This window comes from Penicillium robsamsonii (assembly GCF_028829455.1).
Source record: "Penicillium robsamsonii strain IBT 29466 chromosome Unknown utg000005l_segment0_segment0, whole genome shotgun sequence".
In the NCBI taxonomy this organism is placed as follows: Eukaryota; Fungi; Ascomycota; class Eurotiomycetes; order Eurotiales; family Aspergillaceae; genus Penicillium; species Penicillium robsamsonii.
Window position 1 is genome coordinate 251,357 of NW_026643223.1, and position 26,991 is coordinate 278,347.

Consider the following 26,991-nt stretch of genomic DNA (forward strand, 5'->3'; position numbering starts at 1 on the left):
ACATGTTCTTTAGTGTCATTGTTTTTCACCGCTGCTCAAAGCCAAATCTGGCTAGTTTGTGGCTGCTGTATTGAATGCAGGTGATGCTTCCCAAATAGGATAGCTAGTCCGTGATCTATCTATGTCCAGAAAGTGGTCTATAGGTCGATTTTCGTCATTCATTCAATAGTTGTAATGCTGACGGGATGGTGGCAGTAGACAAGGCAACCTGCGTTTTCCATATCTATGTACATACTCTCGGTATAGCTACACCAGCCCGACTACCAATTATTTTAATCTCACGTTTCACACTTCCCTCAACATAAACTCGCAATGAAAACAACAGAGCCTGTTGCCATTATTGGTACAGGATGCCGCTTCCCTGGTGGGGCTTCCTCTCCTTCGAAACTGTGGGAACTTCTCCAAAACCCCCGTGATATTGCGCGCAAAGTTCCGGCCAACCGATTCAATATCAATGCCTTTTATCATCCAGATGGAGACCACCATGGCACAACAAACGTCCAGGAATCCTACTTCTTGGACGAGGATATTAAAGCCTTTGATGCGGCTTTCTTCAATATCTCGCCAACAGAAGCGGTGGCAATGGATCCGCAACAGCGGTTGCTCCTAGAGACCGTGTATGAGTCGCTTGATGCGGCGGGGTTACGAGTAGACGCACTGCAGCACTCAAAGACTGGAGTGTTCTGTGGTACCCTTCGCAACGACTACAATCAGATCCAGGCCATGGATCCCCAGGCATTCCCAGCGTATATGGTCACGGGCAACTCGCCGTCAATCATGGCTAATCGTATTTCTTACTACTTTGACTGGCAAGGCCCTTCCATGGCAGTTGACACTGGATGTTCTTCAAGTCTACTGGCTGTTCATCTCGGAATTGAAGCTTTGCAGAACGATGACTGTTCCATGGCGGTGGCAGTAGGGAGCAATCTGATCCTGTCGCCCAATGCCTATATCGCAGACTCTAAAACACGGATGCTGTCCCCTACCGGCCGGAGTAGAATGTGGGACAGCAAAGCTGACGGCTACGCACGTGGTGAAGGAGTGGCTTCGGTGGTTCTGAAACGACTGCAGGATGCAATCAGAGATGGGGATCCTATCGAGTGCGTGATCCGTGCCTCCGGGGCAAATTCGGATGGGCGAACAATGGGGATCACGATGCCTAATTCGAAGGCACAGCAGTCATTGATCCTCGCTACCTATGCACGCGCGGGGCTATTTCCCCAAGACAGGCCCGCAGATCGGTGCCAGTATTTCGAGGCCCATGGGACCGGGACTCAGGCTGGAGATCCCCAGGAAGCAGCCGCAATCAACTCAAGCTTCTTTGGGCCTGAATCGGTTCCAGACCCGACCAGTCGACTGTATGTGGGATCAATCAAGACCATAATTGGACATACAGAGGCCACTGCTGGACTGGCGGGGTTGATCAAGGCTTCTCTGTCGCTGCAACACGGGATGATTGCTCCCAATCTCCTGATGAAGCAGCTCAATCCAAAGATAAAACCATTTGCCGCTCAGCTATGTGTTCCCACAGAGTGCATCCCGTGGCCTGCAGTTCCAGATGGCTGTCCTCGACGAGCTTCGGTGAACTCCTTCGGCTTTGGGGGTGCCAATGTGCATGTGGTCCTAGAAAGCTACACTCGCCGGGAGCTCAGCCTGTCCCACAACATGCCTTCCAGTGTGCCCTTTGTCTTCTCTGCTGCCTCTGAGCGGACACTCACATTTGTTATGGAGTCCTACGCGACATTCCTCCGAGAACACGCAACAGTCAGTCTTGTTGATCTGGCAGTGTCCTTGTGGACTCGACGTTCCACTCATCGCCACCGCCTGGTGCTAATGGCGCACTCGGTACGGGAACTGCAAGATCAGATCGATACCGAACTCAGTCGAAGGGCCACGAGTAAACCCACCTCCATCGTCTCCAGGTTCAGCAGTCGTCCCAAGCGTGTTATGGGCATCTTTACGGGTCAAGGAGTCCAGTGGCCGCAAATGGGGCTTGATCTGGTTGAGGCAAGTCCCTCAATTCGACAATGGATGGCCGATATGGAGGAAGCTCTGGATAAACTCCCTCTGGACCTTCGTCCACAATTTTCTCTTCTCGAGGAATTGTCACGACCGGCATCTTCTTCGCGCGTAAACGAGGGCCTTCTCTCTCTCCCCTTACGGACAGCGTTGCAAATCATACAAGTCAACATCCTTCGTGCGGTAGGAATTGAACTTACCGTTGTTGTCGGCCACTCTTCTGGGGAGATTGTAGCAGCCTATGCTGCGGGTGTGTTGACGGCTTCGGATGCAATCCGCATTGCATACCTTCGGGGAAGAGCCATTGATGAGTCACGCGATCCGACAGGCCGGATGATGGCTGTCAATCTGACATGGCAACAGGCACAGACCATTTGCGCTTTAGAAACCTATTCCGGACGCATCAGCGTTGCCGCAGCTAATTCGCCGTCCAGCGTCACCTTATCCGGTGACGCAGAGTGCCTGCGTGAGTTGGAATGGCTGCTGAAGAGCCTGGGCCTCACTCCGCGTATGCTTCGAGTAGATACCGCATATCACTCTCCCCATATGAAGCCGTGCGCAGACCCATATCGCAAGGCAATGCAAGCCTATCCTGCCACGTTGACAGCGTCTGTCGCGCGCTGGTACTCCAGCGTCTACTCCGGGGAGGTCATGACTGGGCATGACCAGAAAGAACTGATGGCGGAGTACTGGGTCGAGAATATGCTGCGTCCTGTCCAGTTCTCCCAGGCGCTGGAGGCCGCCGTACGAGAGGCTGGACCACCAGATCTCATTGTTGAGATCGGACCACATCCGACACTGAGAGGGCCCGTCCTACAAACGCTGTCTAAAATGCACTCGGGTCACTCAGCAATTCCTTACCTTGCCCTTGCTGAGAGAGGAAAGCTCGGCCTCGATACTTGGGCAGCGGCCCTGGGATCGTCCTGGGCGCACCTCGGCCCCAATGTCGTCCGCCTCACAAACTATATCTCACTCTTTGATCAAGAGAAGTCACCTGTGCTGGTAGATGCGCTACCATTCTACCCTTTCGACCACTCTCAGACTTACTGGGCGCAGTCGCGAATGTCATTGAAATACAGCCATCGTGTTGCACCTCCGAACGCACTTCTCGGTGCTCTTAGTCCGGATAACGGAACAGGAGAGTTCCGTTGGCGAAACTACCTGCGGCCAGAGGAGCTACCCTGGTTGGCTGACCGTCGTGCCGGACCGAGACCTGTTTTCCCTGAGACTGGATATATATCGATGGCGCTGGAGGCAGGCGTGATGGTGGCACAGACCCAGGGACTGCGCTTGCTGAATGTCAAAGATTTGGCCGTCCACTCCCAACTGCCCATCCAGAACGATGCCATCGGCACGGAGGTTCTTGTCACCGTGAGTGGTATTCACTCACATGATGGAGTAATTACTGCTTTGTTCTGTTGCGAAGCTGCTGTATCTGGAGAGCTCGTTCAGTGTGCAACAGCCAAGATGATCATGCATCCAGGGGATCCAGAAAGTGCTCTCCTACCACCACAAGACCAGATAGCTCCGGCCTTAGGACCCGTGGACATCACTGAGTTCTATGACAGCCTGAATCGTGCCGACTATCACTACACTGGCTCGTTCGCTGCGCTAACAGGACTCCGAAAAAGGCAAGATCTCGCCGTCGGAACTGTGCTCGTTCCCTCTCCCGATTCTGATGAGCCTATGACTCTTCACCCAGCCATTTTAGAGCTTGCAGTTCAAACAATGATTGCCGCGATTGGCGGGCCCGAAGAGACGCTGCTGACGGGCCCATTCCTGTCCAAAAATATCGAGAGTACCTGGGTCAACCCCGTGTTATGTGCCTCTGGTTGGCAGGGAAAGGAAATGACGATAGCAAGCTATCTGACACATGTCGATGGGGATCGGATTTGCGGTGATATTGACATCTTTACTATGAATGGGGAAAAGGCCATCCAGCTCGAAGGTGTTTCTCTCGTATGTCAGCCATCTAGGAATGCACCGAACGATACGCAGGTCCTTTCCCAGACCGAGTGGGGACCGCTGGAGCCCACTCTGAAGAAGACATCACACCTATTGCCCGCAGTTATTTCACAGCTACACTCTCTCCGAGAAGAGCTTGCGCTACTGTATCTCAAGCAGGCCAGCAATGGACTGACGAACTCGGAGCGAAGCGGATTGGATTGTGATGGTACTCATCTGCTTACATGGATGAGTCAATGCATTGCGAATGCTCCCCAAGCTTCAGATCCCATAGACGCATCTGAATGGTTGGACCAGAAAATTGAGGACTTGGCAGCTCGACCGAGCCCATCAATAAAGGACCCTGGTCTCTCGGCGATTGCTGCGGTGGGCCAGCGCCTACCTTGCGTCCTGCGTGAATCGGGTCTTCAGAGAGAGGGTTGGCCGTTCGTCGACGAGGAAAGTCAATATTTGAAGGATGACGCGCAAGTCTCGTACCTAGAAGACGAGCTCGTATCTGTCGTCAGCCAAACGTGTTTCCGCTTCCCACAGATGAACATCCTCCAGATCGGCCAATTTGGAGGTCATGTTCACTCTGGATTAAAGAAGATGGGTCGGACCTACAGATCATTCACCCATGCGGGAACCTCCGTTTCTGGCTTGCGATTGGCCGGGGACCACCTTGAGCAATCTGCCGAGGTATCGCACAAAACCTTGGACATCAATGAGGACCCTATCGAGCAGGGCTATCGGGAGCAATCCTACGACATGGTGCTAATAACAACTGCGGTATTTCTACAAGAGGCCGCAGTGGCCCATATCCGTCGCTTGCTCAAGCCTGGCGGATTCCTGGTCCTACTGGTGCGAACGAATCCCAGTACCACATATTTGAATCTTCTATTCGGCCCTCCGATGAGATGTACAGAGACCGAGAAAGGATACTGCTCTGGTGAGCAAGTCACCGCCAGGGAGCACTGGGTTGAACTACTGTCTGATAACGGGTTCTATGGCCTGGAGTCGCTCGATACGCCCCGAGAAATTGAAACCCCCGAGGACTTCTCACTCCTTCTCTGTCGGGCCCCAGACAGTCATACGGAACTATCGCGCCGCGGAGACCTGCTGTTGCTTGACAGTGACGCCGAAGAGGTAGACTGCATTATGTCAGATCTTGCTGAATTGGTGCAGGACGAATTTATTCAAATTTCTCATGCACCATCCCTAGATCTAATTGAGGACGAGGTTCTGTCTGAGCTGACTGTTCTGTACCTCGTCGATGATCGAGATCTGACCGATGCTAGCCTGAGCGAGCTGCAGAGACTGATCACAGTCAGTAAGCGGATGTTATTGGTGACCTGTGAGGAGATCGATCACCCTGATGCAGGACTGGCGAAAGGTCTCATTCGCAGCGTTCTGTCCTCTGAAACCTCCTCCTATCAGCTGCAGCTGCTACAGATCACAGATCCGGCTGGGGTGTCAGCGGAAATTTTGGCAACCGCTCTTGAGCGCTTTGTTCGAGCCAGTGCAGCTCAAGAATGCCCTGGTTCGTGCGGGCTGGACTGCATTGAGCCCGAAATTCAATATGACGGCTCCATGTTCCGTATTCCTCGTCAATACCATGACCAGTCTACTGGGCTGCGCCATCTAGCCAGGCGCCAGAGAGTGACAGACTGTGTGGACCTCGGCAAGGGAGTAGTACAGGTTCTTCCTGCTACGGCTGATAGAAATTGTGAAGGGTTCCGCCTTCTCTCGATGGCTGATCCGCCGGTAACCACAAGCTACGGACCGACTCTTTGTCTGCGAGTACGATATTCCAGTCTCGCCGCCGTGCGGGTAGCAGGGGCCATATTCCTGCGGCTGGTCATAGGGCGGGACATTAGAAGCAACAAGAGGATGATCGCTCTGTCGTCCCACATTGCATCTCAGGTCATCGTCCCGGACTCCTGGGCGTGGTCAGTGCCAGACACAGTGTTGGAAGCCCACGAGCAGTCTTATTTACGCGCCACAGCAGCTGCTCTGTTGGCGGGATACCTAGTCGAACAAGTCCCACAATCGGGGACACTTGTGGTGCACGAGGCTGACCGGGTCCTCCAGTCTATTTTCCACCAAATGCTGACCCGGCGTGATGGCAAAGTCGTTTTCAGCACCAGCACAAGCAACCCGGACAAAAAGAGACCGATGCTGCTCCTGCACGAGCATAGCACTGCGCGGCAATTGTCTCAAGTACTTCCCTCGGATGTGTCGGCCATAGCGGTCCTGCATCGCCGTGGACAGGATGTATATGAGCGTATGCTATCGCTCTTCCCTGAGAACGCGGCACGAATCCATGTGGAGGATTTCTATCGTGCCTCTGCGTCAATAGGGCCGATCAATGGGGATGATTCGTCACTCATAGCCAAGGCCTTCCTAACCGCCTGCTTAGTGGCGTACACCGGCCGCAAGGCGCTCCCACCGAGTTCAGTGGGTTCGGTGCCAATTGGCAGTGTTGCTGAGCACCCCACCATCGATTCCCAAGAAGTCGTTGTGGATTGGAACTCTCCGACCCCAGTGCTCGCCCAGATACCGACTGCCAGTTCCCAAGTGCAGCTCTCGGAGAAGAAAACTTACATACTCGTAGGCCTAGCCAGCAAACTAGCCCATATTGCTTGTCTCTGGCTGGCAGCACATGGGGCACAATGGATTCTTCTTGCTAGCTTCAGTCCGGAGCCAGATGCGTGGTGGATGGAAGAGGTTTCTCGACGGGGAACGCGCATAGCGGTCTCAAAAATGTAAGTGGCACACCCAGGTATTTTCATCTACATAAGCTAATCGATGCCAGAAACCTGAGCGACCGCATTTCCGTCACCGGTTTGCATCAGAATATTCCTCATGCGTTTCCCCCCGTAGTGGGAGGAGTTCTAATTCAACCCCCGCCTCTACCCGACTGCTCCTTGTCCCAGCTCACCGCGGATCTACTCCAGAACCATCTACATCCGGTTTTGAGAGGTTTGCAGCAGCTAGATGAGCTCCACAAGACCCCAACCCTGGACTTTTGGGTGCTCATCGGATCTATTGCAGGAGTGTTAGGCCACGCGGACCAGGCAATGACTGCGGCTATGTCTGAGAAAATGGCCTCGCTGGTCCGCCACCGTCGGAGCCAGGGCAGGCCGGCGAGCATAGTATATCTGAATGGGGTCCACGGCATTGACAGTTCTTTTCTCAATCAGCCCCCTTGGTATGGTCCAGTGACTGTATCTCAGCGGGACATCGATGAGATACTCGCCGAAGCGATTCTCTGCGAGCGTTCAGATTCCACTTACAACGCTGAGTTCATCGCGGGCCTTCGACACCAGAGCTTGCAGAATGGTTGTATGGCGTGTCCAGTGCCAAAACTGTGGCCATTCTACTCCTACACGGCCGCAGCGAGTCAGGATCAGCCTTCATCGCTTGAGACCCTGTCGACCAAGGACCTTGTGGCTGCGGCGACGAGTTTGGAGGAAAAGTCCGAGACAATCGTGAGCTGTCTCATGGAGAAAATGCGGACCAGCTTGAATTTGACAGAAGATGCACCACTCTCCCCGGACACGCTGATTCCAGAGCTTGGGGTCGACTCGCTTATCGCTGTTGGACTAAGTCAATGGTTTAAGAAAGAATTGACGGTCGATATCGGGGTTATTTTAATTCTCAGTGGCGCATCTGTGGGTGAATTAGCGCATGCAGCTGCTTCAAAGCTCTGTGATGACAGCGTGGGCTCAAAATAGTATGGCTTAGGCTAGATCTATATAATACGAGTTGGTGGCGTGGGTTCTTTCTCAATAGTCATCTGCATGATACTTGTCTCGTGCAGTGTCGATCTAAGTCATAGGGGCGGTCTGCGAATGTCAAGTACTTAAAGAGCGTAAATTCCTGCAGGACAAAGTTCTGCATGTCAGTTCAATAGCACCCGAGAACAGTTACGATATGGAGCCACACGAGGCGGACCTAGTCAGCTTTGCTTTTAGTGGTCCTGCGTTTGACCCATCTAAGCCCATCTATATCGACGCCCGGAATCCCCTGCGCGCCTTTAACGCCATACAGTTCCGACGGCTGGTGCGATCACTCATTGCTGGCCTCAGAGCCCGGGGTGTGGAACGAGGCGATTGTGTCCTCGTGCAACTAGAGAATAGTGTAATCACACTGCTCCATCATTATGATATGCTCCTAACATTAACATAGGTCATACACTCTGCTCTTTTCTTCGCTATCGTTGGTGCCGGAGGAGTTTATATGGGCTGCGACGTGGCTAGTCCTCTACATGAATTGACTCATTTGCTTCGTCTCGCCGAGCCTCGGTTGATTATCACTGCTCCAAGTGCCTTATCCAGGGTTTTGGAGGTGTGCAACCTGCAGGGAATTCCTTCAAGTCAAGCTCTTCTGGTGGATGAACAGTCCATCGAAACCATAGTCCAATTTGCACACAGCCAGGCGGGGCAGACGGAGGATCCCAGTACCGAGACAGCGGTCGAATCTACCCGCTTGGAGAATCTGCTCCAGTATGGGGAGTCTGACTGGCTTCGTTTCGAGGATAGCGAACTTAGCAAGAGCACACCGGCTGCCATGTTCCTAACTAGTGGCACCAGCGGGCTCCCCAAAGCCGCGATTCGAACCCACCACACGATCATTTCCCACCATCTGAGCGTTCACTACCAAGTGCCATACCCCGTCGTCCGTCTGATGGCACTGCCACTGTACCATTCCTTCGGTGACTTCTGGGGCAACATCTTCCCCATCCGGTACGGCGAGCCTCTGTACGTTCTTCCACGCTTCGAAATTTCCGCTTTCCTCGACAGCATCCGCCAACACCACATCTCGGAGACATACATGGTGCCTGCCATGGTCCATATTCTAAACAAGTCCTCTTTGCATGTAGCTGAGAGCTTGTCCACCCTGCGCTATATCGGTATTTCCGGTGCCCCCATCGACGGGCACTCTATGCAGCACTTTCAGAGCCTCCTGTCACCGGATGCTGTAGCGGGAAATCTTTGGGGTATGTCCGAGGTGGGAGTGGTTTTCCAGAATCGCTTCGGGGTAACACCACAGTTCGGCAGTGTGGGGACTCTACTGCCCGGATACGAGCTGCGCTTTGTCAATCCCGACACGGGCGAAGATGTCGCCGGGACATCAGACTCTCCTGGAGAGTTGTATGTCCGTGGGCCGGGACTCCTCTTGGGATATAAAGGGCGGACCGATGACAAAGACGAGCAAGGATGGTTCCGGACGGGAGACATGTTTCATGTGCAAGACGGAAACTACCATGTCATCGGCCGGACCAAAGATCTCATCAAAGTTCGAGCGCAAGTCATCCAATTCTCTAACCTCAGTCCTTTTTTACCTTCTTCTCCTTCTTTCTCCTCCATAGAACATCTAACCCAGTTGATGATAGACTGACATATCGTGCTTGATTTAGATATTCCGTCGCCCCTGCAGAGATTGAAGGAATTTTACTGACGGACCCGGGTGTCAAAGACGCAGCTGTGATCGGCGTCATGCTCCCTGATGGCAGCAGCGAGGTTCCCCGAGCCTATGTCGTCCGCACTGGTACATTCCCCGAGACTACAGCAGATCAAGTGGCAAGCTTGATTCAAGGCCAACTAGCCAGCTATAAAGCCCTAGATGGAGGTGTAATCTTTGTGGACGAAATTCCACGGACAGGTATTGGCAAGCCCCATCGAGCGAAGCTCTCACAACTTGATCGTCAACGGGAGAAGATTGCCTCCATTATTGCTCTGCCTGTTGCTGTGCAATGATTTCTCGATATTGAGGTGTCGATGCGGGTTGCTTGGTGATTAAATTGGACTCTGGGAGGATTTCTTTGGCAAAGAGACAGAGGGAGTCTAATGGATAGCGGCCCTCTACAGGAAACACATAGTCATAATTCACTCGAAGCACAGGTACTTGCTTCGAATTTCGGTGCTCTTTCCTCTATTCCCCTGGGGCCAGCCATTGCTTCTAATTTTGTCTGTCCTCGATAGTGGCTCTATAGCCAATAATAACATGGTCCACTGCGATACCTGTGTATGGATTATGTATGATAGAGCTTGGCTTTCTCTGAGGATCTCAAAAAGGCAACTTTATTCTCATGAATACTCATCTCTCCGAATGTAATCCCTTGGAGATGGTGTCACGATGACTCGTGAATCCAACATCCCATAGATGCTTAGTATAGTATCTTAACTATACAGTTCAGGACTTCCTAGCTTGCTCCATCCACCTTCTTTTCCATCTCCTGAGTCAATCCCTTCACCATCTCCGTCAACATCCTAACCTGCTCCTTCAGCTCTCTGAGTTCATGTGTACAGCTATCAACCTTAATATCCGGTGTGGACTCAACTACGTGCTGTTTCCAAGTATCATCAAGATCAAAATTGACCTCCTTGGCCACATGCTCCCATTCCTGAGCGCAGTCATCATCTTCTTCGCCATGGCGGCGATTCCATCGAATCTGGTGCGCCTGGCGGGTCTCAACCCAGGCGGCAACGACCAGCAGCGGCGAATATATCACGCCCATTACAATATCATTCACCTTGGCGTAAGCCTCCCGCGAAAGCCACCATTCGAATGGGGCGATCAGAAATAGAATCTCAACGAGATTGAACGCTATTACCCAGAGAAAATTAGTCACATTTGTGCTATATCTGAATTGAGTAAATACGTACGTGGGATGAAGACATTTTCATCTGGGGCGCGGACGAACTGCATGGTTTTCTGCGCGAAGATGGCCATGTACTCGTCCGTGGCGTTGCCAGAGATATCTTCATATGCGCTGTTGTATAAGGCGATGAGAATGTTCAACAAAACTGATAATTGTTAACATCACCTCAAAACAAGTTGCATGTAAACTTACTAGTCATAACAATGAAGTTGAACACATAGTAGAGGATGATGCCAAAGGGAAATGCAAATTCCTGGAAAGTGTCGAACTCGGGACTCTGCATGATACTATTAATCATTCCCTGGAGAATGTTTCGGTGGAGGGGGATATCGGGATCCACTTGGGCCATGCCGACAAAGGCCTGGAAGAAGCCAGCCATAACCACAAATAGAAGGGCGAAGAATATCAAACTCTCTTTCATCATGACTCGAAGAACCACAAACATAGCACCGAAGAAGCGGAACGAGTCAAGATATAGCATCATGCGTATCCAGAACATAGGGCCTGCAAAGGCGAGGAAGTTGTAGCTGAGCTCATTGTATATCTGCCTTTGTTCATCGTGGGTAGACGATGAGTGTGCCAAGGCAACAAAACGCAGTGCAAGGGAGACCACCAGGATAGTGTAGAGGGTTGAGTTGAAGGCATTCCAGAATTCCAGATAATTCCATCCAACCTTCCAAAATTTGATCCCCTCGTCGCAGATGAACGCAAGAGTCATTCCGTAAAGTATGGCCTCGGCCACATCCAGATCACCGGTTGGGTTCACGGTATTGATAACAGCGGTATAAATCGCAAGGTAGATCAAGGAAAACAAAATTTGGCAGACATTCTGATACAGAGGAGTTCGCATCCGATCAGGATGGAAATGAACCCAATAATCGGTGTTATCCTTCTCGCTGTATTCGACAAAGTTAGTTGGGTTGCCCTCTTCCTGACAGATCCAACCTCTCCACAGGTACTGGATACATTTCTGGTACGGGGCACAGCTGATGATCCTCAAGGCATGAAGATCTACCGATCGTTCAATGACATTGGCGGGATCAGTCTCTACACCTTCACTGAAGATAGAGTATCGCTTGAGTAAGATGTCTCTCAGCACGTAATCTTGGTTCTGCTCGGATTCGATGCTGTTTTCAGTTAGTGAATAGCACAAAACGCGAAATGGCAAAAGAAGCAATTACATGCGCTTGGCGATGACCTCGCAAGCCACAGCCCGAATCTCATGGAGATCTGAATCCCAAAGCTCGACAGATGATTGCATCTTGAACCATCGCAGACAAACCAGAAGACAATAAACAACGCATGCTTTGTATTCATCTCCACCCGCCTGCTTAGCAGTCGCAACCACATCATCCGTGATGATACGGCTGTTTGGGTCGGTCAAGACATTCTCCTCTACTTCACAGGAGACAACCTGCTCGATTTGATATTTTAACCGAAGAGCAACCTTTGCAATTTCCTTTGAAGCATCAGAGGCATCAGACTCATCGGCAACATAGGCAGGTAGCACTGCGACTTGTTAGCCGTGTTCCTCAGCGCGTTGGACGATGACGTACACCGACGACGTTCCACCTCGATACGATGCCGAGTCCTGCCACGATCGGCGGTAAATAGATTTGTCCAATGTCCCATATCGCATAGAATGAGAAATGGAAAACAAGAAGAGTGAAGGGGGGGAAAGTTTCGTTCACCGATTTTGGCTTGAGGGGGGCCAATGATGATCGGCGATAGATAAGCTTCAGCTCTCCCCGCCATTTAATAAATCTCGATTCAAGGGGGATTTATGTACATTGGATCTACACGTACTTATGTCTCTACAAGGATACGATTTGCATTTAAAGCATGACTGGCATTGAACGTCTCGGTTGCATCGCAAACATTATGTGTATCAGAACTTGTACCCTGTGTGGACCCGTCTTTGACAGACGGTGGGAACGAGAATTTCGACCCTAATAGGCATCCAGCGCATGCATTGGCGTGGATATATCATCCCCAGACCCGAAGTTCAGGCGACAGCCCTGGCTAAAGAGCGAGTTCTGACTGCAATCCTGCCCATCAGTACACTGGCCCATCGAGCCTTTCTCCGATATGTGCAAGCTTTTTCTATCCATCTTTGACCAACTCTCTCCTCTAGCGGTGATTCCAGCTTTGAATTCTAGCGCTGATGACCGCTGTATGCCCCTCGACTCGAAGTTGTAACCCGTTACTTACTCGGGAACGCCCTCATCGCTCTCCGAGTCCTCATCTCCGCTGACCTGAGTGTTCTCACGCTCGCGCTTCTCCATAAGCTCCTGCAGGATCGCATCGTCGTGCTCAGTGACGGCCTTGGGAGCCATCTTGACGGTGCAGCTACCGCCGTTCGCCTTGATACGCTCTTCAATTTTCACAATGGCAGCCTCAAGCAACTTGACACCGAGGGTCTTGTCGAGACATTGGCTGGCCAGGACGTAGAGAGGGGGAGCGACCAGTCGGACCTTGATCTGGTTCTCGGGGGTGTTGTCGGCCTCAGCGGTACGGAGGGCATCCTTGACGGCATCGATTCCATCGTAACCGAAGCAAGTAACCTCGATATCGGCACGGACCTTGGTAGGGTGGGGAGTCAGCTTGCTGCTGATGTATTGCTGCAGCTCGCTCTTGACAGCAGCGTTGGGGAAGGTGATCTCATCCCAGACATTGGGGTTTCTAGAAAATAGCTGTCAGAGGGGTTCAAATCCTATCATGAGATAAAAAGAACAAGAACATACGTAATGGAGATCTTGAAGGCATCGTGCGCGTGGCCGTATTTCTGGTTCAAAGGCCACCCGATGGTCTCGTATAGGGTCTCCAGTGGGGTCTGAGTGGCCTCTGCGACGTGGCGCATGATGGAGTGCACTGCCTTGCTCTTGTTGTAACGCTCCTCGCACTTGATGACATCCTCCGGGGACACACGTCGCTTTGACAGATCAATGTAACCTTCAAGTTGACAAGTTAGTTCTCAGGTTCCACCAAGCAAATGGGATATGCTTGCCTTTCTCCTTGTCGACACGAAGCACGATGACGACCTCATTGCGCCCAATACGGATGAGCTTCTGGATACTGCGAATACGTCTGCGGGAAAGTTCTGAGAGGAGGATCATGCCGTCGATGTTGTCGTATTCAAGCAGCTTCACGTATGCGCCCATCTCGGCGATCTAGCTCGTTTCACACAAAAATCAGTCCCAGTTGCTTTGGTTTCCCAGTTCAAGATTCAGTTAATCTATACCTGCTTGACATTCACCATGACGAAGCTGTCCACCTCCGGGTACTTCTCCTCATAGAACCGACAGTTTGTTAAAGACATCTTGGCGGGGTGCTGTTTTTTTTTCTCGGGGAAATCTTAGGTGCAAAAGGGACGGATTTGATGGCACAATCGAGACGATCGAGGCGGTGACCAATGGAATATGAGTGATCGTATGGTCCGGAAAACAGGAGCGCAGAGGGGATAGGCGACGTGAATGAGGCACAATCTATCTCTTTGTGGCGGACTTCAAAACCCACATTGACCTGAATAGTCACGTGGTTAATAGTCACGTGGTGTTATCCACACCGCCTTCCAATGTTGATCTTGGCTGGCACATCAATCAATTACGTCAACAGAAATCAACGGCAAGACGGCCATGTTTTTAAGGTTTTATACTCTTAGTACTTGATGACACCCAACCTTTCTACAAATCAGAGGATTCCCTGAAGTTCTTCTAAGACCATGCTCTACCTCTTCATTGCATAGTCATTCTCCGAGGATCGCATTAAATTAACGATAACGCCTGCGTTCCCCGCTTATCGGTCTAGCGCGCCCTTGCCTGGCCGATAAAACAATTCGGGGCTGGGGTTATTACAATTGCTTTCAATCTTTTACATAATATTATAACCGGCATTTATGGCGGGCGAGTTCATGTCTAACTCTTCGACCTAACGCTCCTCAAATCACTTTCCAAATCATGTCTGAGACCAGTTCGTTACTCCCCGGGGAGTCCGACGGAGTTGGACGTCGGACTCTACGAGACCGCATTGTCGACGCTTTTCGTTCATCACCTCAAGCCGGCCTTGGGATTTCGACAAATTCTAGCCATGATAATCACACGGCACAGGACAGCCAAACCGGCACTGGGGTTACAAGCGAACCAGATGTGAGAACCCGGCTTCTGGAGTCATACCTCCAGGCCGGTCCTGCATGCGGTGAAAGGCGCTGCAGCCATGGCACATTCTCGCCCCAGGTAGAAGATGTGGGAAGACAGTCATATATTGGAGGGTCGGGCGATGCAAGTGGATATAACGGACACGAAGTGGCGGACGGCGCGACCGGTCGCCCTAGAGGTGTAGTAGACCACCCGGAGTCAGTCCCAGATTCAGAGACTCCGTCACAGATGAAATCATCTTTCACTTTTCCAATAACCGACACGAATAAGCAGTAGGTTGTATCTTATTCATGCCCTACGAGCACTCTCGTAGCCTATCTTGGGACTGGTAGCTGACGAAACAATGGCAGATACATATCGTATTATATTCCTTTTTTCAATTGGATTCAACAATATCATTGGTCATTCCTGCGCGGAGATCTCATGGCTGCATTGACTGTGGCGTCCATCTACATCCCGATGGCGCTCTCGTTGGCCTCCAATCTTGCCCATGCACCACCCATCAGCGGCCTCTACTCTTTCGTCATCCATCCCATGATCTATGCCATCCTAGGAAGCTGCCCTCTCTTGGTAGTTGGACCGGAGGCCGCGGGATCCCTACTAACGGGTGCTATTGTCAAAGCAAGTGTCATGAAAGGAATCTCAGGCGAGGACGACCTTACAGAGACCGCTCTTATCGTAGGAGTGGCTACTGCTATGTCCGGCGGCATGATACTGATTGCCGGACTGACCCGCCTAGGGTTTTTGGACAATGTGCTCAGCCGACCATTCTTGAGAGGATTCATCACTGCCATCGGCTTTGTGATTTTTGTTGACCAGCTTATCCCTGAATTGGGTCTGGCCGAGCATGCCAAAGAATCCGGTGTCAGCCATGGCACCAGTGTTGAAAAACTTATTTTCATCATTCGCTACGCTCGAGAGTGCCATGGACTAACTGCTATCGTTTCGATTGTTAGCTTTAGTGTCATCATGGTGTTCAGGTACGTATCGCGCCCCCGAGCTTACATTCATCATACTGATCCTCCGCAGAACTTTGAAAAAGATGCTTGTACCACGTATCCCTCAAGTGATTTATTTCCCAGACCGCTTCTTGGTTGTTGCTCTGTCGGCGGTTTTGGCTTGGCACCTCGACTGGGAAGCCAAAGGGCTCGAAATTCTTGGACCTACAGAGGTCGGGTCTGGAGGACTATTCGCATTCAATTGGCCTTTCCAGTTTGCGCGTATGAAACATGTGCGCACAGCATTGAGCAAATCGTTTATTATCGCGCTACTTGGCTTCTTTGAGTCATCTGTTGCGGCCAAGGGGTTGGGCGAAGGCAATTCTAATGGAATCAAGGGAATGTTCATGAGTGCCAATCGCGAGATGGTTGCACTAGGCTTCGCCAACGTCGTTGGAGGTTGCTTCTCCGCTCTGCCTGCATTTGGTGGATACGGGCGAAGCAAGCTCAGCTCACAGACAGGTGCACGGTCACCTATGGCTAGTGTTTTCCTGAGCATCATCACATTCACATGTGTGATGGTGCTTTTGCCTTATCTCTACTACCTCCCGGTTCGTCCCTCTCAACCCTACCTACACCATACCTGTGTGCTTTTTCCGAGTGCTGACGATGATGTCCCCCTATAGAAAGCAGTGTTGTGCTCCATGATCTCCGTTGTAGCCTTCACTCTAGTGGAAGAATGCCCGCATGACCTCCTCTTTTTCATCCGCCTCCGGGGCTGGTCAGAGATTGTTCTCATGGTCCTCATCTTCACAACAACGATCTTCTACTCCCTAGAACTAGGCATGGCGATGGGAATGGGCCTGTCAGTGATAATCCTCATCCGACACGCAACACACCCTCGCATCCAGATCCTGGGCAAGGTTCTCGGCACGTCCGCTCGCTTTGACAACGCCGAACTCCACCCAGAAAATGTGGAGCTAATTGAAGGCGCCCTGATCGTTAAGATTCCCGAACCCCTCACATTTGCGAACACGGGCGATCTTAAGAACCGCCTGCGGCGTCTGGAACTCTACGGCTCCAGTCATACCCACCCCTCTCTGCCGCGCATGCGCGACCCGGAGCATAATAAAAATATCATTTTCGACGTTCATGGCGTTACGAGTATCGATGGGTCTGGTACCCAGGTTCTCTCGGAGATTGTACACGCGTACACGGAGGAACACGTCAGAGTGTTCTTCTGCCGTTTGCCAACTAGGGAGGTATTCCGCATGTTTCAGCGGAGTGGTATTGTTGAGGAGTGTGGTGGATTAACTCATTTCGTGCCCAGCGTTGATGAGGCGCTGCGGTTGGCGGAATCTGAGAACCAGACTCAGGAAATATAGTCTCCATCTATATATATCTTGCTAAAAATCGGTGACGTGTGTTTGGATACGGTTTGGATGTTTCTGCGGACATATATTACATTTCGGTTATCTAAAAAATAATCATGAATGTTACTCTACCTGACGTTTTGTCATAGAGCAACGCCTATCAAGGAGACAAGAGGACATGATCAATTATCTCTTCCCAAACAAGCAGATTCGGTTCAATGAGAACTGCAGTAAGCCGTTATGATTTGCTATGTGCCACAATCAGCTCTCCTGAGCGTGCCATCTTGGCGATGAAATCGGCATTGCAGTATCCGCAATGCCGGTGTGATAAAGCACTGGGTCAAAGAATGACGCTAGTAGCTGCAGATTAGCTGCCCCGGTTCGCACTTGGTGTGCCGTGGTGTATTGGTGACGAGTCCAGTAGATTGATAAGCCCCGAGAACAAAGCCATGGGCTCTGTGGATCCAGGCAGGTCATACTGATGGGTTTGCACTGCAGACTGACTGCTCGTTCTGAGCTCCATAGATATTGTAACGTGTCCCAGTTTCACTGGCACAGAAAAACTTCCAGAAGTTCACGTGGCCGAATGATCCTCCACAACAGCCTTCCGGATCACCGACCGTAGAAGCGATTCCCCTGCCTCCAAAGCAAGTTGATTCTTGTAGCCTCGAGCTTGAGAGCCCTCGTCCCCATCCCCAGAATCCCTATCAGCCACAACCAGCTTCACACGTCCTTCACTACCCAAGACGAAAGCAGCACAGGCAACCTTCGAGAGCCGCACATGCTGCTTAGTGACCTGTTTCGAAGACGACCCATCCAGATCCAGCTTCATGGCAAGATGTGTCTCCAGGTACGAAGTAAGATTGCCGATGAAAGGGCTGCGTAGTTTATGCTGAAGACTGCGTGACTTCGGCGCTGACTGTCCAGGCTGATCGCGCAGGAAACCCGCTAGTGAAGCGCGCGCGACACTGACATTGAGAGATCTTAGCTCCGGTGCGATCGACGATGAAAAAGACAATGTGAGGTGTAACTCTTTGATAACATCTTCGACTGTGTCACTTGTATTTGGCTGTTGAGTGCGCAGGGTATCGACGTATGTCTCTAGACCCGCGCAGAGAAAACTGGACGGCAGTCTGAGAGGCGAGCAGTAAGTGTCGAAATTGGTAGATAGGAATGTGAGGAATGTTTGCCGAAGTGCAGTTGGGAATTTGGTTAGAAGAAGAGGGAGGGATGTGGATCCCGTGCGATGATTTGGAGATGATTCCATGTCTGCGAGCAAAGCTGCTTTGTAGACGATATTTTCGTATTCTAGCGTTACTAGAATACCAGGAAATGTGGTATTCTGGGATCTGCTTGGCGTTTCGTCGCGCAATGATTGAGGAGATATTGCCCGCCATAGACAATCTTTTAGGGCGCCTGTCTTGGAGAGCGCATTGTCGTCTGCTGCACCAGTGTTTGTATGAATACCAGCAAGGACATCACCTGTGATATGGTCACGTAGACGCGTTGCATATGTTTTTAAGGCGACCTGGTCATCTAGGAGGGTCTCACAGTCCTTCCCATGATGGAGAGGGGAGAGACGGTGGATAGTCCAAGAAGTGTTGAACAACTGCCGTGGGTCTGCTTGGTCCATGGAAGCCAATTTGGGAGTTTTCTCGGCTAATCCTTATGCTACAATTGAAGCATATCGTCGAGGAAGATTGATACTTGGCGATGTACATAGCGACGCGTGCCAGTTGCAAACAAAGCAAACACTATCAATTCCCTAGGTACGGAGTAAATCACATCGACCACAACTGCCAGCACAGTTCTTTTAGTTTGAGAAGAGAAATAAAATAGTAATGAAATCTAATTCAAATGAAATTGGCTAAAATGTTCATCTATCCAACTCCGGTTATCCCAAGTATAAGAATCTTGACGCCAGGCGCCTCCAATGTATCATGCCTGCCATCCTCTCGTGGGATGGCAATCCGGACACCCAAAAACAATTGGAATACCATTCCAAATCCAGACGTGCTCTACGTCGTGTGGTATGGCTTGCCGGGCTTTCAACTCAGCTTCAGCAGCAGCAAACCAGATATCTTGCACCGAAGTATGCAAGTTCTGGGCAGACGCGCGCGCAAAAACAACCGAATTCATATGGTCCTTTTCATACTTCGTCATATCATTATAGAAGTTATACATAAAGTCCTTGCGTTGTGTTCGCTGGTTCCCACCGTCCCCGATCTCAGCGGAGAAAAACTCGACGATCCGCACAAACGGCGCCAATGTGAGCAACGAGCTAACCCACGAGTCATCAATCTCAGTTTGACCATCTGGAGACATGGCGAAGCGTATGTATGAAACAAGCAAATGCATACAGTGGTGTGTCGCAACCAGCGCCGCCGTGTTGGTAAAGGGAGGGCTTTGGAGGATCCGGGTTTGTAGCTCGCGGTACATCCTCTGGCGTACCTCGAGTGGGAGGGGTACAGGCAGATGACCTGCCTCATACTTTTGTACGAGGGTGTGTGTGTGCTCGCGCCGGACGGATGCGTATGATTCGAGGAAATAGAGTGTATAATACCTGGTAGAGAAGAGTCAGTGATTTGCTGGAGTAAAGCATTTCCCGATGTTCTTACATGAGCGGTGCAAGGTGGAACCGTATGCTAGCTACGCCACGTTTGACAAGGGCATTGCGCTCGTTTCGCTTTGCAGGAAACGAGGCCCTCATGACGGCCGGTTCGGTCTGGACGAACCGATCGAGGATTCGATCTGCCAAGTAGTAGCAGAGCCTCGAGCATAGCATTTGCCTTCGTCTCAGCCCATGCAAGTATTTGAAGGTGTAGAGATGGCCGCCTCTAGCGCTTTTGGACGGCGGGAATAGGTCTGACAATAGCACCACATCGTCGCTTGGGTTTCGAGTATAGGTACGATCATCGTCAATCGGGGATGGGAGGGTGCCGTGGCGACGTAAGCGGAGATACTGGCGGACAATTTCATGTTCATTCCTGGTGAGCAGTTGGCAAAAAGCCTTGCAGACGAGTCTCAGTGGATGGAAGTCGGTGATGCCGGAATATGCAAATATGCGAACTTGAATCTCAACGGGGAGGTCCCATGGAGATGAAACAGGTAAAGCAAGACCTGCATGTTTCTTTCTGGTAGGGAAGCTGGGTCAGTGGGTTTTCGCGGATTGTCGCAAAAAGATCTTACTTCGGAGACGATCCACGCTGCTCCTTTGCACTTGACTTTCCCCTGCTATGGATTGCAGCCCGGACTTTTTGAACGGAGAGGGCGAATTTGGCAAAGCCAGTCATCCTTGAGCCCTAGAACACATGAATCGATTGGCTCCCAACGAGAGGCGCACTTTGCAGAGGCTCATGGAGATAAAAACCGGCTGGCTGAAGGGGCCACTAGTTATCAGGTAGATCTCGTCCTTAAATAGTACATGACTAAGCCACTCGATGGTCCACTCCGATTGACAGATCGACTAGCATCGTAGCATCCAAGCGCAAAATTGTATGATAATACTTCCAGTGCGACACATCAGGCTTGATTTTTGTGTCGACTGCCAATACGCCGTAGAAGGACTAGACAAAATACCCGAGAGTAACGTCCAATAAAAAAATAGTTCCACCTAACTGTAGAAAGTGATTTGATACAAATATGATATGTGGAGAAAACAAGTTATATATAACTTATATGTGTTGTACAGAAGCAATTGGCTGTACATAGAGCCCTTGTAAGTCTACATCGATGCATGTAGACGCCTTGCGGGAGGGATTACGTCATTACGTCATCCCAATGGCGTGCCCAGTCGATAATATAAAGACGTTCCTAAACCCATATCTTCATGTTACTTCAACCTACAAAATGACAAATAACGTCCTCATCCTAGGTGCCACTCGAGGATTGGGTGCCTCTTTGCGGACACTATACTCCGCAAAGACAGCGACCCATGTGTTTGCAACCTCCCGATCCTCCAACCCAGAGCCAAGCCCAGGGGTCACCTGGCTGACAGGAATTGATATCTCCCAACCAGATGTGGGCCAAAAGCTTGTTTCGCAGTTTCCAGCTACAAAGATCTCAACCGTCATAATCAGCGCCGGATACTTTGGCTTTGAAACATTCGATTCTCCAGATTGGGAGAAGCAGGTTCAAATGTATACAACCTCTGCAATTGGACCCGTCTTTGTGGTACACAATCTCGTGAAAGCCGGATTGTTAGACCAGGGGAGTAAAGTGATCCTCCTCAGCAGCGAGAGCGGCAGCATCACACTGCGCCATGAGACAGAAGGCGGAGGTAACTTTGGCCACCATGCCAGCAAGGCTGCTTTGAATATGGTCGGGAAGCTTTTGAGTCTGGACTTGAAGCCGAAGGGAATTGCAGTTGGTCTCGTACATCCTGGATTTATGCGGACGGAGATGACGAAGAGCGTTGGATTCGATAAGTACTGGGATGCAGGTGGAGGTGAGTGACCAATGTACTACTCTTACAGGTCTTGCAAAAAAAAGGCCTCGGGAAATTGGTATATCTAACCCGATATCTATTCGAAAACAGCCGTGACGCCAGATGAAGCGGCGAAAACGCTTGCGTCTTTCATTGAAGAGTTCGATCTTAGCAAAACTGGAGAATTCTGGGCGCCAGGAGGACCAAAGTAAGATATTTGATCTAGTATCAGGAACCAGGCTAATCTATCCACAGAGATATCGGCACCGCAGAAGCTGTTCTTGGGAAGAACCTGCCAACTCCTTTGCAACTTCCCTGGTAGAGAGTGAAAGGATGAATATGAGCTACCAGGGCCACAAGTTTCGCTTCCTCGCTCGCATATCAAGTACCAAGCACCAAATTCGGAGTAGCCGTTTCAATCTACCTGTGCATTTGGTCTGGCACACATAAACACCAAATTCCTGTCCTTTCGCTCTTCATGGCCGATGACCTTCACCCCAAACATCTTTTTGTAGAAAGCCTGCATGCGCTCGTCATCAGTGAGCAACATAATCCGACGTAGATATGGCATATTCTCCTTGGAAAAGACCTCAGCAACACACGCCACAAGCCATTTCCCAAGTCCGTTGCCTTGGTACTCGGGGAGAACGTAGGTATCCGACAGATAAGCAAACGAACAGCCATCTGTGACCATACGAGCAAGTCCAACCTGCTCGGTGTTTTCCGAAGACGGCGTGGTAGAATCAGTTACAGATTCTATGGGTTGGGTCCACCTGTACACGCCGAAACTCAAGGACCCGTGGAGCATCTGCCACAGCACCTCATCTGGGAACGGCTGGTGGACCCAGTAAATGAAGTCTCTATCGAATGCGGCACTGACCGCGTTGACAGAAAGTAGGCTTTTTTCGGTTGAAATGAAGAATTCACGATTGGTATCTCGCGTCCATGTTTTAGGTGGGAGGTCACTTGTTGGCGGGGCAGAGGACATCGCGGTTGTGAAGGGTTGTTGACTGCTGGGTTGTCTGGGTTGTGTGCCGAAAGATATGTAATTGGGCTTCAAGAAATGGGGTGGTATTTTAAGACGATTTTGTTGGTAGTTGAAGAAATTGTAGTCTAGTGCCTAGTTGATCATTTGAGTCAGACGCCTGAAAATCTGCAAGTTGACCAATCATTTCTATAGAACAAACATACAACAACATTACGAATTGAACCCACTTTCTTGGCAAAACAGCCTACAAGGAGTGTAGTATCCAAAAAAAAAAATTGACTTGCAAATTGCATGGCTTTGGGTCGAGAATCCATCTGTGAACCCATCTGTGAATCCATCTCTAACTTTTCTTGGCAAATTGCTCATAACTAATTGTGATCTCATCCGTCCTTTCAATACCCGCAGCACCTCGAAGAATATTCTCATTGCTGGCGTTCTCTGTGTTATTCTTCATGACCGTTGTGTGGCAGACATTACTCCGCTCGTCCGCTGTAGATTCAAGGCCAGATTTGGAAGACTTGCCCCATCTTCGACCATTGCCATATATTGGCAGTTTGTAGGAGGTATTTTCTGAAGAGCTGCTCTTGCCATCCTTCCCGTATTTGACGCGGATGTAGAGAGGACGGAGGACGGGGATTGACGAACACATGATCGTGACGCAGCTTTCAGTAGCAGACCAGATAAGCATCGGTACCGTATCATCTAGAGTCGGATCAGCTCTATCATGAAAAAAAAAAAAAAAAAAAAAAGATTTAGAGAACGTACATATGTACTCAGACGCATTCAGTCCTCCCAGAGCTTTAGTGCGGATAATGCCACATACTCCAGCACTAGGGTGTGGTCGTCAGATTGATATTCAAAAGAGTGGAGTATTCCGGGACTCACAATACTCCAAGACTGAGACCACAGGCAACTGTGAACTTTTCCTTCTGTTTCATATTGAGATCCCAGACAACAAACCATGGAAGAATCGCAAAGGAGAAGTCAGCGGCGACAAACCATGCTGTAAAATCCCAGGATTAGTATTCATGTAGACAATTAGGGCAACTAGCACTCACATCCAACAGTGTAACCAACCTTGGAAAAGTCGAGCCAACAGTGGCCTGGCGTAGTTGGGTTCCAGGATTTCTCAACTGGGATACACTGCACTATAACAGTTATGCTGGCGAAAAGCGTGATAAAAGCCGTGATAGCAAGACAAGCCCAGATAAACCAGATCTGGATTCTATTCCGCACAATTCGAAGTAGGAACACCCCGACAGCCGCTTTTCCCACCCCAATGACCATGATTCCAGCTACCTGGCTGAATAGCTCGTACTTGACAGCCGTAAAATAGATGGATGGATCACCGACATCAGCGTATAATTTCCCGAGGCCGTAAACGCTTGCTACTGTGACAAAAACGGTGTAAAGTATATGCAACACCTGTAACATGTTAGAATGAGCACAAAGCGGTATTATGGTTTATGTTCTCACCAGTGCCATCAAAACTAGATAATCGTCAAGACCCACGGAGTTCAGAATGTATTTTCGGGTATAGAGCCTTAGCCCTACAAAGAGTGCAAATACAACAACTTCCACCCAGAGAACTGCATTGGTCATAGGTCCTAAGCCTCCATACATACCCATATTGATGATGACTGCAGGTTCAGAACAAAATAGAAGGATCGTTGAGTGATAATGACAACGCTGCTTTTGTTGTAGACAACTGGATTCAACCTCCAGCTTAATAGTGTAGAAGTTTTGTGTTACTATGTGCTATACGCTAAGATACATCAATTCCTGTTGTCGACAGGTATGCCAGACTCCAGCAATGTCCCCTGAGCGAGGTTGTTTCCTATCAATGATCCGCAGCGACGTGTATTATGACCTAAGTATCGAACCCCGTTATGTTTCATTGCTTTGTAAGGACCCCTACTAGGCCATTATGCACAAGCTTTACAATAGGTACAAAGAACGTGCACGTACTTCGTACTTTGTATTCCGTAGCTTACAAGAGTTTTGACCTTTCCACACCACAGACCCACATTTATCTGACTTATTAGAACATGAAAGGTCATTTTAAAGATGATCATATTGTGAGCTATCCCAGCACAGGGTCTAGACAGATGTGGGTCTGACATGAACGAGGATGGGGTGGAGGAGAAGTGAGGATTGTGAAGAACACGTCCAGCACCTTCTCATTTTGCTAGGCTATGCGCTTCAACGTATATCCTGTTTAAAAAGATCGAAATTCGGAGTCGAGGAGTACGGCCAGTTGAGTCTTGAAATTCAACCTTGAAATAGGAATGTGATTCCGAACTTGAGCCAGATAGTCGGGTTAGATTTGTGGACGATCTAATTACCAAACGTACAACGGCACTTTGTACTTCTCAATTCTAGTTCCAGACACAAAAGTCCAAGTCTTCTATGGCTTGACAGATGACGGGCTGGCCTAGCGCAAAGGCACTGACTCCCGCTTCCCCGGATATATTACCCATGCAGTGGTGCGGCCGTCACATGGCGATCATTTCTGGATGTGGTTGAATGGCTGAGTATCCCCTCGAGAATGTAGGCTATCTATCACAAATCAAATAGAGGGGGAGTTAGACTGAACCTTGTACTGGTGAGTCTATGGACTAATCTTGGAAGTCCCGAGACGTTAACTTCGCACATCTACCCGAACCAGGTAATCCGCTGAGAATTGACCTTAGCTAGGCAATTCCCTGGAGGTCATGTCGCGACCTTTAGTGTAATTTCAAAAGTTCGGGTCACACTTATATTGTAGCTTGAGTCAATCTGATCAATACCATTTCATTATCCTAGTTGTCCCTTGTCCAACCCCTGGAAACATGTCATATTTGACGGGAATCATTTCAGCACTTGCTGCAGCTAAGCCTAAATGGTTTAAGGGCAATGGAGTAGAGCACATCCAATCCCATGCAGCAGATCGACTGCCATCTGAAACGAACAGGATAATTGACTCCTTAGACGCTGTTCAACCCGAGTTGTTTGGCGGCAACGAAGTCGAGCGTCTAAAGGTACGCGCTGCAGCACGTCGACTACTTGCTAGGGTGGAGAGCCCATATGAGCGTGCCTGGGGCTTCTGCTTTGAACAGCCTGTCGTCTTTGCCGCTCTACAGACATGCATTGACTTGGGCCTTTGGGAGTCCTGGACGGCTGTTGGAGGCGAGAAGTCTATCGACGATCTAGTCGCATTTACCACTCCCACCGTCGATACAAACCTGCTGCGTAAGCCCTCTCTTCATCATATTCATACTTCAGCCCAGGAAGGCTGATGGAACATACAGGTCGATTGTTTCGCTTGCTGGCTGCTTTCAACGTAGTTGAGGAGACAGCGGAAGACAGATTTAAACCAACCCCGTTCTCGAACGCTATCGGCGATGAGAGCACCAAGGTCCGCGCCTCGCTTCAAGCAGCGTAAGAATATCCTCTACTATTAGTCTCGTGTCATACTAAAATTTTGACGTTTTAGGACAAATCAATACCTTGCTGCTGGCCATAACCTGCCCACTTATCTAGCAAAGATATCTTACAAAGAACCCACGGAAATCAACACAAATAACCACTCGGATAGTGACCCCGACGGTCTCAACTTCTTTGGCCGGTTGCAGAAAAGCCCCGCTTGTTTTGAAGCTTTCAATGGCCACATGGAGGCCTGGACGGCATGGAAAACTCCGTGGACTAAGGTCTACGATACGACAAAGCTGCTAGAGGGTGCCAAGCTGGACGATGGCTCTCCATTGGTGGTTGATGTCGGTGGGGGCACTGGGATTGATATTTCCCACGTTCTTGCAAAACATCCAGACCTTCCTAGTGGGTCACTAGTTATACAGGATCTTCCAGAGGTGATTGCCAAAGCGCAAGTGGATGAGAAGGTTACGGCCATGGTTCATGATTTCTTCTTACCTCAGCCAGTAAAAGGTAAGAGCAATCCCGGACCAGAAACACAAGTATACCTACTAACACCCAAGCCACAGGGAGTCGTGCATACTTTATGCACGCAGTTCTTCATGATTGGCCAGATCATAAGGCTAAACAATTGCTTGTAAACACCAAAGACGCAATGGTCAAGGGCTATTCTAAGCTTTTTATTTATGATATTGTTCTTCCGCCAACAGGAGCGAGCATCAGTCAAGCCACAATGGACGTGGAGATGATGTCGCTGTTGTCGGCTTCCGAGCGAAGACAAGGCACATGGACGAAGCTGTTGACCGATGCTGGGCTTCAAATTGTTAACTTTTGGCCTGACCCTCAACAATATGAAATGGTCATTGAGGCCGAGATTCCCTAGCTTTGCGTTTGAGTAGCTTCGCTCTTGTGGATTACATCAAGGACATTCAATCTCACGATTCATCCCTCCAAATTTTATTTCAACCCTACTCACTTTTGCCTGTGTTATTTTCACTAAACCTACCCAGACTATCAAGTTAGAATCATGGATTAACAGGGTTTGTGGGCATGTGACGAGGTCAATTGCGT

General features: G+C 50.0%; 10 protein-coding genes across 10 annotated transcripts; 5 read left to right on the forward strand and 5 right to left on the reverse strand.

Moving 5' to 3' along the window:
* Nucleotides 1-312: 312 nt before the first annotated feature.
* Nucleotides 313-7,700, forward strand: pyr2 (non-reducing polyketide synthase pyr2; the record flags this gene model as incomplete). The annotated part of the gene is made up of 2 exons (XM_057232379.1): nt 313-6,728; nt 6,779-7,700. The coding sequence occupies 2 exons, from the start codon at nt 313-315 to the stop codon at nt 7,698-7,700; spliced, it is 7,338 nt and encodes a 2,445-aa protein (XP_057081921.1).
* A 199-nt stretch (nt 7,701-7,899) lies between these two features.
* pyr1 (nicotinic acid-CoA ligase pyr1) lies at nt 7,900-9,725 on the forward strand (the record flags this gene model as incomplete). The annotated part of the gene is made up of 3 exons (XM_057232380.1): nt 7,900-8,106; nt 8,155-9,119; nt 9,386-9,725. 3 exons carry the CDS (start codon nt 7,900-7,902, stop codon nt 9,723-9,725), a joined length of 1,512 nt encoding a protein of 503 aa, XP_057081922.1.
* Nucleotides 9,726-10,171: 446 nt separating this feature from the next.
* N7447_008119 (eukaryotic translation initiation factor 2 subunit alpha) lies at nt 10,172-13,949 on the reverse strand (the record flags this gene model as incomplete). The annotated part of the gene is made up of 9 exons (XM_057232381.1): nt 10,172-10,575; nt 10,635-10,775; nt 10,823-11,757; nt 11,812-12,139; nt 12,187-12,221; nt 12,842-13,312; nt 13,375-13,582; nt 13,656-13,800; nt 13,872-13,949. 9 exons carry the CDS (start codon nt 13,947-13,949, stop codon nt 10,172-10,174), a joined length of 2,745 nt encoding a protein of 914 aa, XP_057081923.1.
* Nucleotides 13,950-14,586: 637 nt separating this feature from the next.
* Nucleotides 14,587-17,107, forward strand: N7447_008120 (SulP family inorganic anion transporter; the record flags this gene model as incomplete). The annotated part of the gene is made up of 4 exons (XM_057232382.1): nt 14,587-15,056; nt 15,135-15,764; nt 15,814-16,333; nt 16,409-17,107. The coding sequence occupies 4 exons, from the start codon at nt 14,587-14,589 to the stop codon at nt 17,105-17,107; spliced, it is 2,319 nt and encodes a 772-aa protein (XP_057081924.1).
* Nucleotides 17,108-17,669: 562 nt separating this feature from the next.
* N7447_008121 (uncharacterized protein) lies at nt 17,670-18,728 on the reverse strand (the record flags this gene model as incomplete). Its single annotated transcript, XM_057232383.1, has 1 exon — nt 17,670-18,728. The coding sequence occupies one exon, from the start codon at nt 18,726-18,728 to the stop codon at nt 17,670-17,672; it is 1,059 nt and encodes a 352-aa protein (XP_057081925.1).
* A 305-nt stretch (nt 18,729-19,033) lies between these two features.
* On the reverse strand, nt 19,034-19,805 carry N7447_008122 (uncharacterized protein; the record flags this gene model as incomplete). The annotated part of the gene is made up of 2 exons (XM_057232384.1): nt 19,034-19,658; nt 19,714-19,805. The coding sequence occupies 2 exons, from the start codon at nt 19,803-19,805 to the stop codon at nt 19,034-19,036; spliced, it is 717 nt and encodes a 238-aa protein (XP_057081926.1).
* A 1,139-nt stretch (nt 19,806-20,944) lies between these two features.
* Nucleotides 20,945-21,843, forward strand: N7447_008123 (oxidoreductase, short chain dehydrogenase/reductase family superfamily; the record flags this gene model as incomplete). Its single annotated transcript, XM_057232385.1, has 3 exons — nt 20,945-21,542; nt 21,633-21,729; nt 21,777-21,843. 3 exons carry the CDS (start codon nt 20,945-20,947, stop codon nt 21,841-21,843), a joined length of 762 nt encoding a protein of 253 aa, XP_057081927.1.
* A 93-nt stretch (nt 21,844-21,936) lies between these two features.
* Nucleotides 21,937-22,509, reverse strand: N7447_008124 (GNAT family N-acetyltransferase; the record flags this gene model as incomplete). The annotated part of the gene is made up of 1 exon (XM_057232386.1): nt 21,937-22,509. One exon carries the CDS (start codon nt 22,507-22,509, stop codon nt 21,937-21,939), a length of 573 nt encoding a protein of 190 aa, XP_057081928.1.
* A 340-nt stretch (nt 22,510-22,849) lies between these two features.
* Nucleotides 22,850-24,138, reverse strand: N7447_008125 (uncharacterized protein; the record flags this gene model as incomplete). The annotated part of the gene is made up of 5 exons (XM_057232387.1): nt 22,850-23,211; nt 23,275-23,339; nt 23,395-23,512; nt 23,568-23,934; nt 23,986-24,138. 5 exons carry the CDS (start codon nt 24,136-24,138, stop codon nt 22,850-22,852), a joined length of 1,065 nt encoding a protein of 354 aa, XP_057081929.1.
* A 1,202-nt stretch (nt 24,139-25,340) lies between these two features.
* Nucleotides 25,341-26,803, forward strand: N7447_008126 (Winged helix-turn-helix transcription repressor DNA-binding; the record flags this gene model as incomplete). Its single annotated transcript, XM_057232388.1, has 4 exons — nt 25,341-25,740; nt 25,800-25,929; nt 25,985-26,433; nt 26,490-26,803. 4 exons carry the CDS (start codon nt 25,341-25,343, stop codon nt 26,801-26,803), a joined length of 1,293 nt encoding a protein of 430 aa, XP_057081930.1.
* Nucleotides 26,804-26,991: the final 188 nt, after the last annotated feature.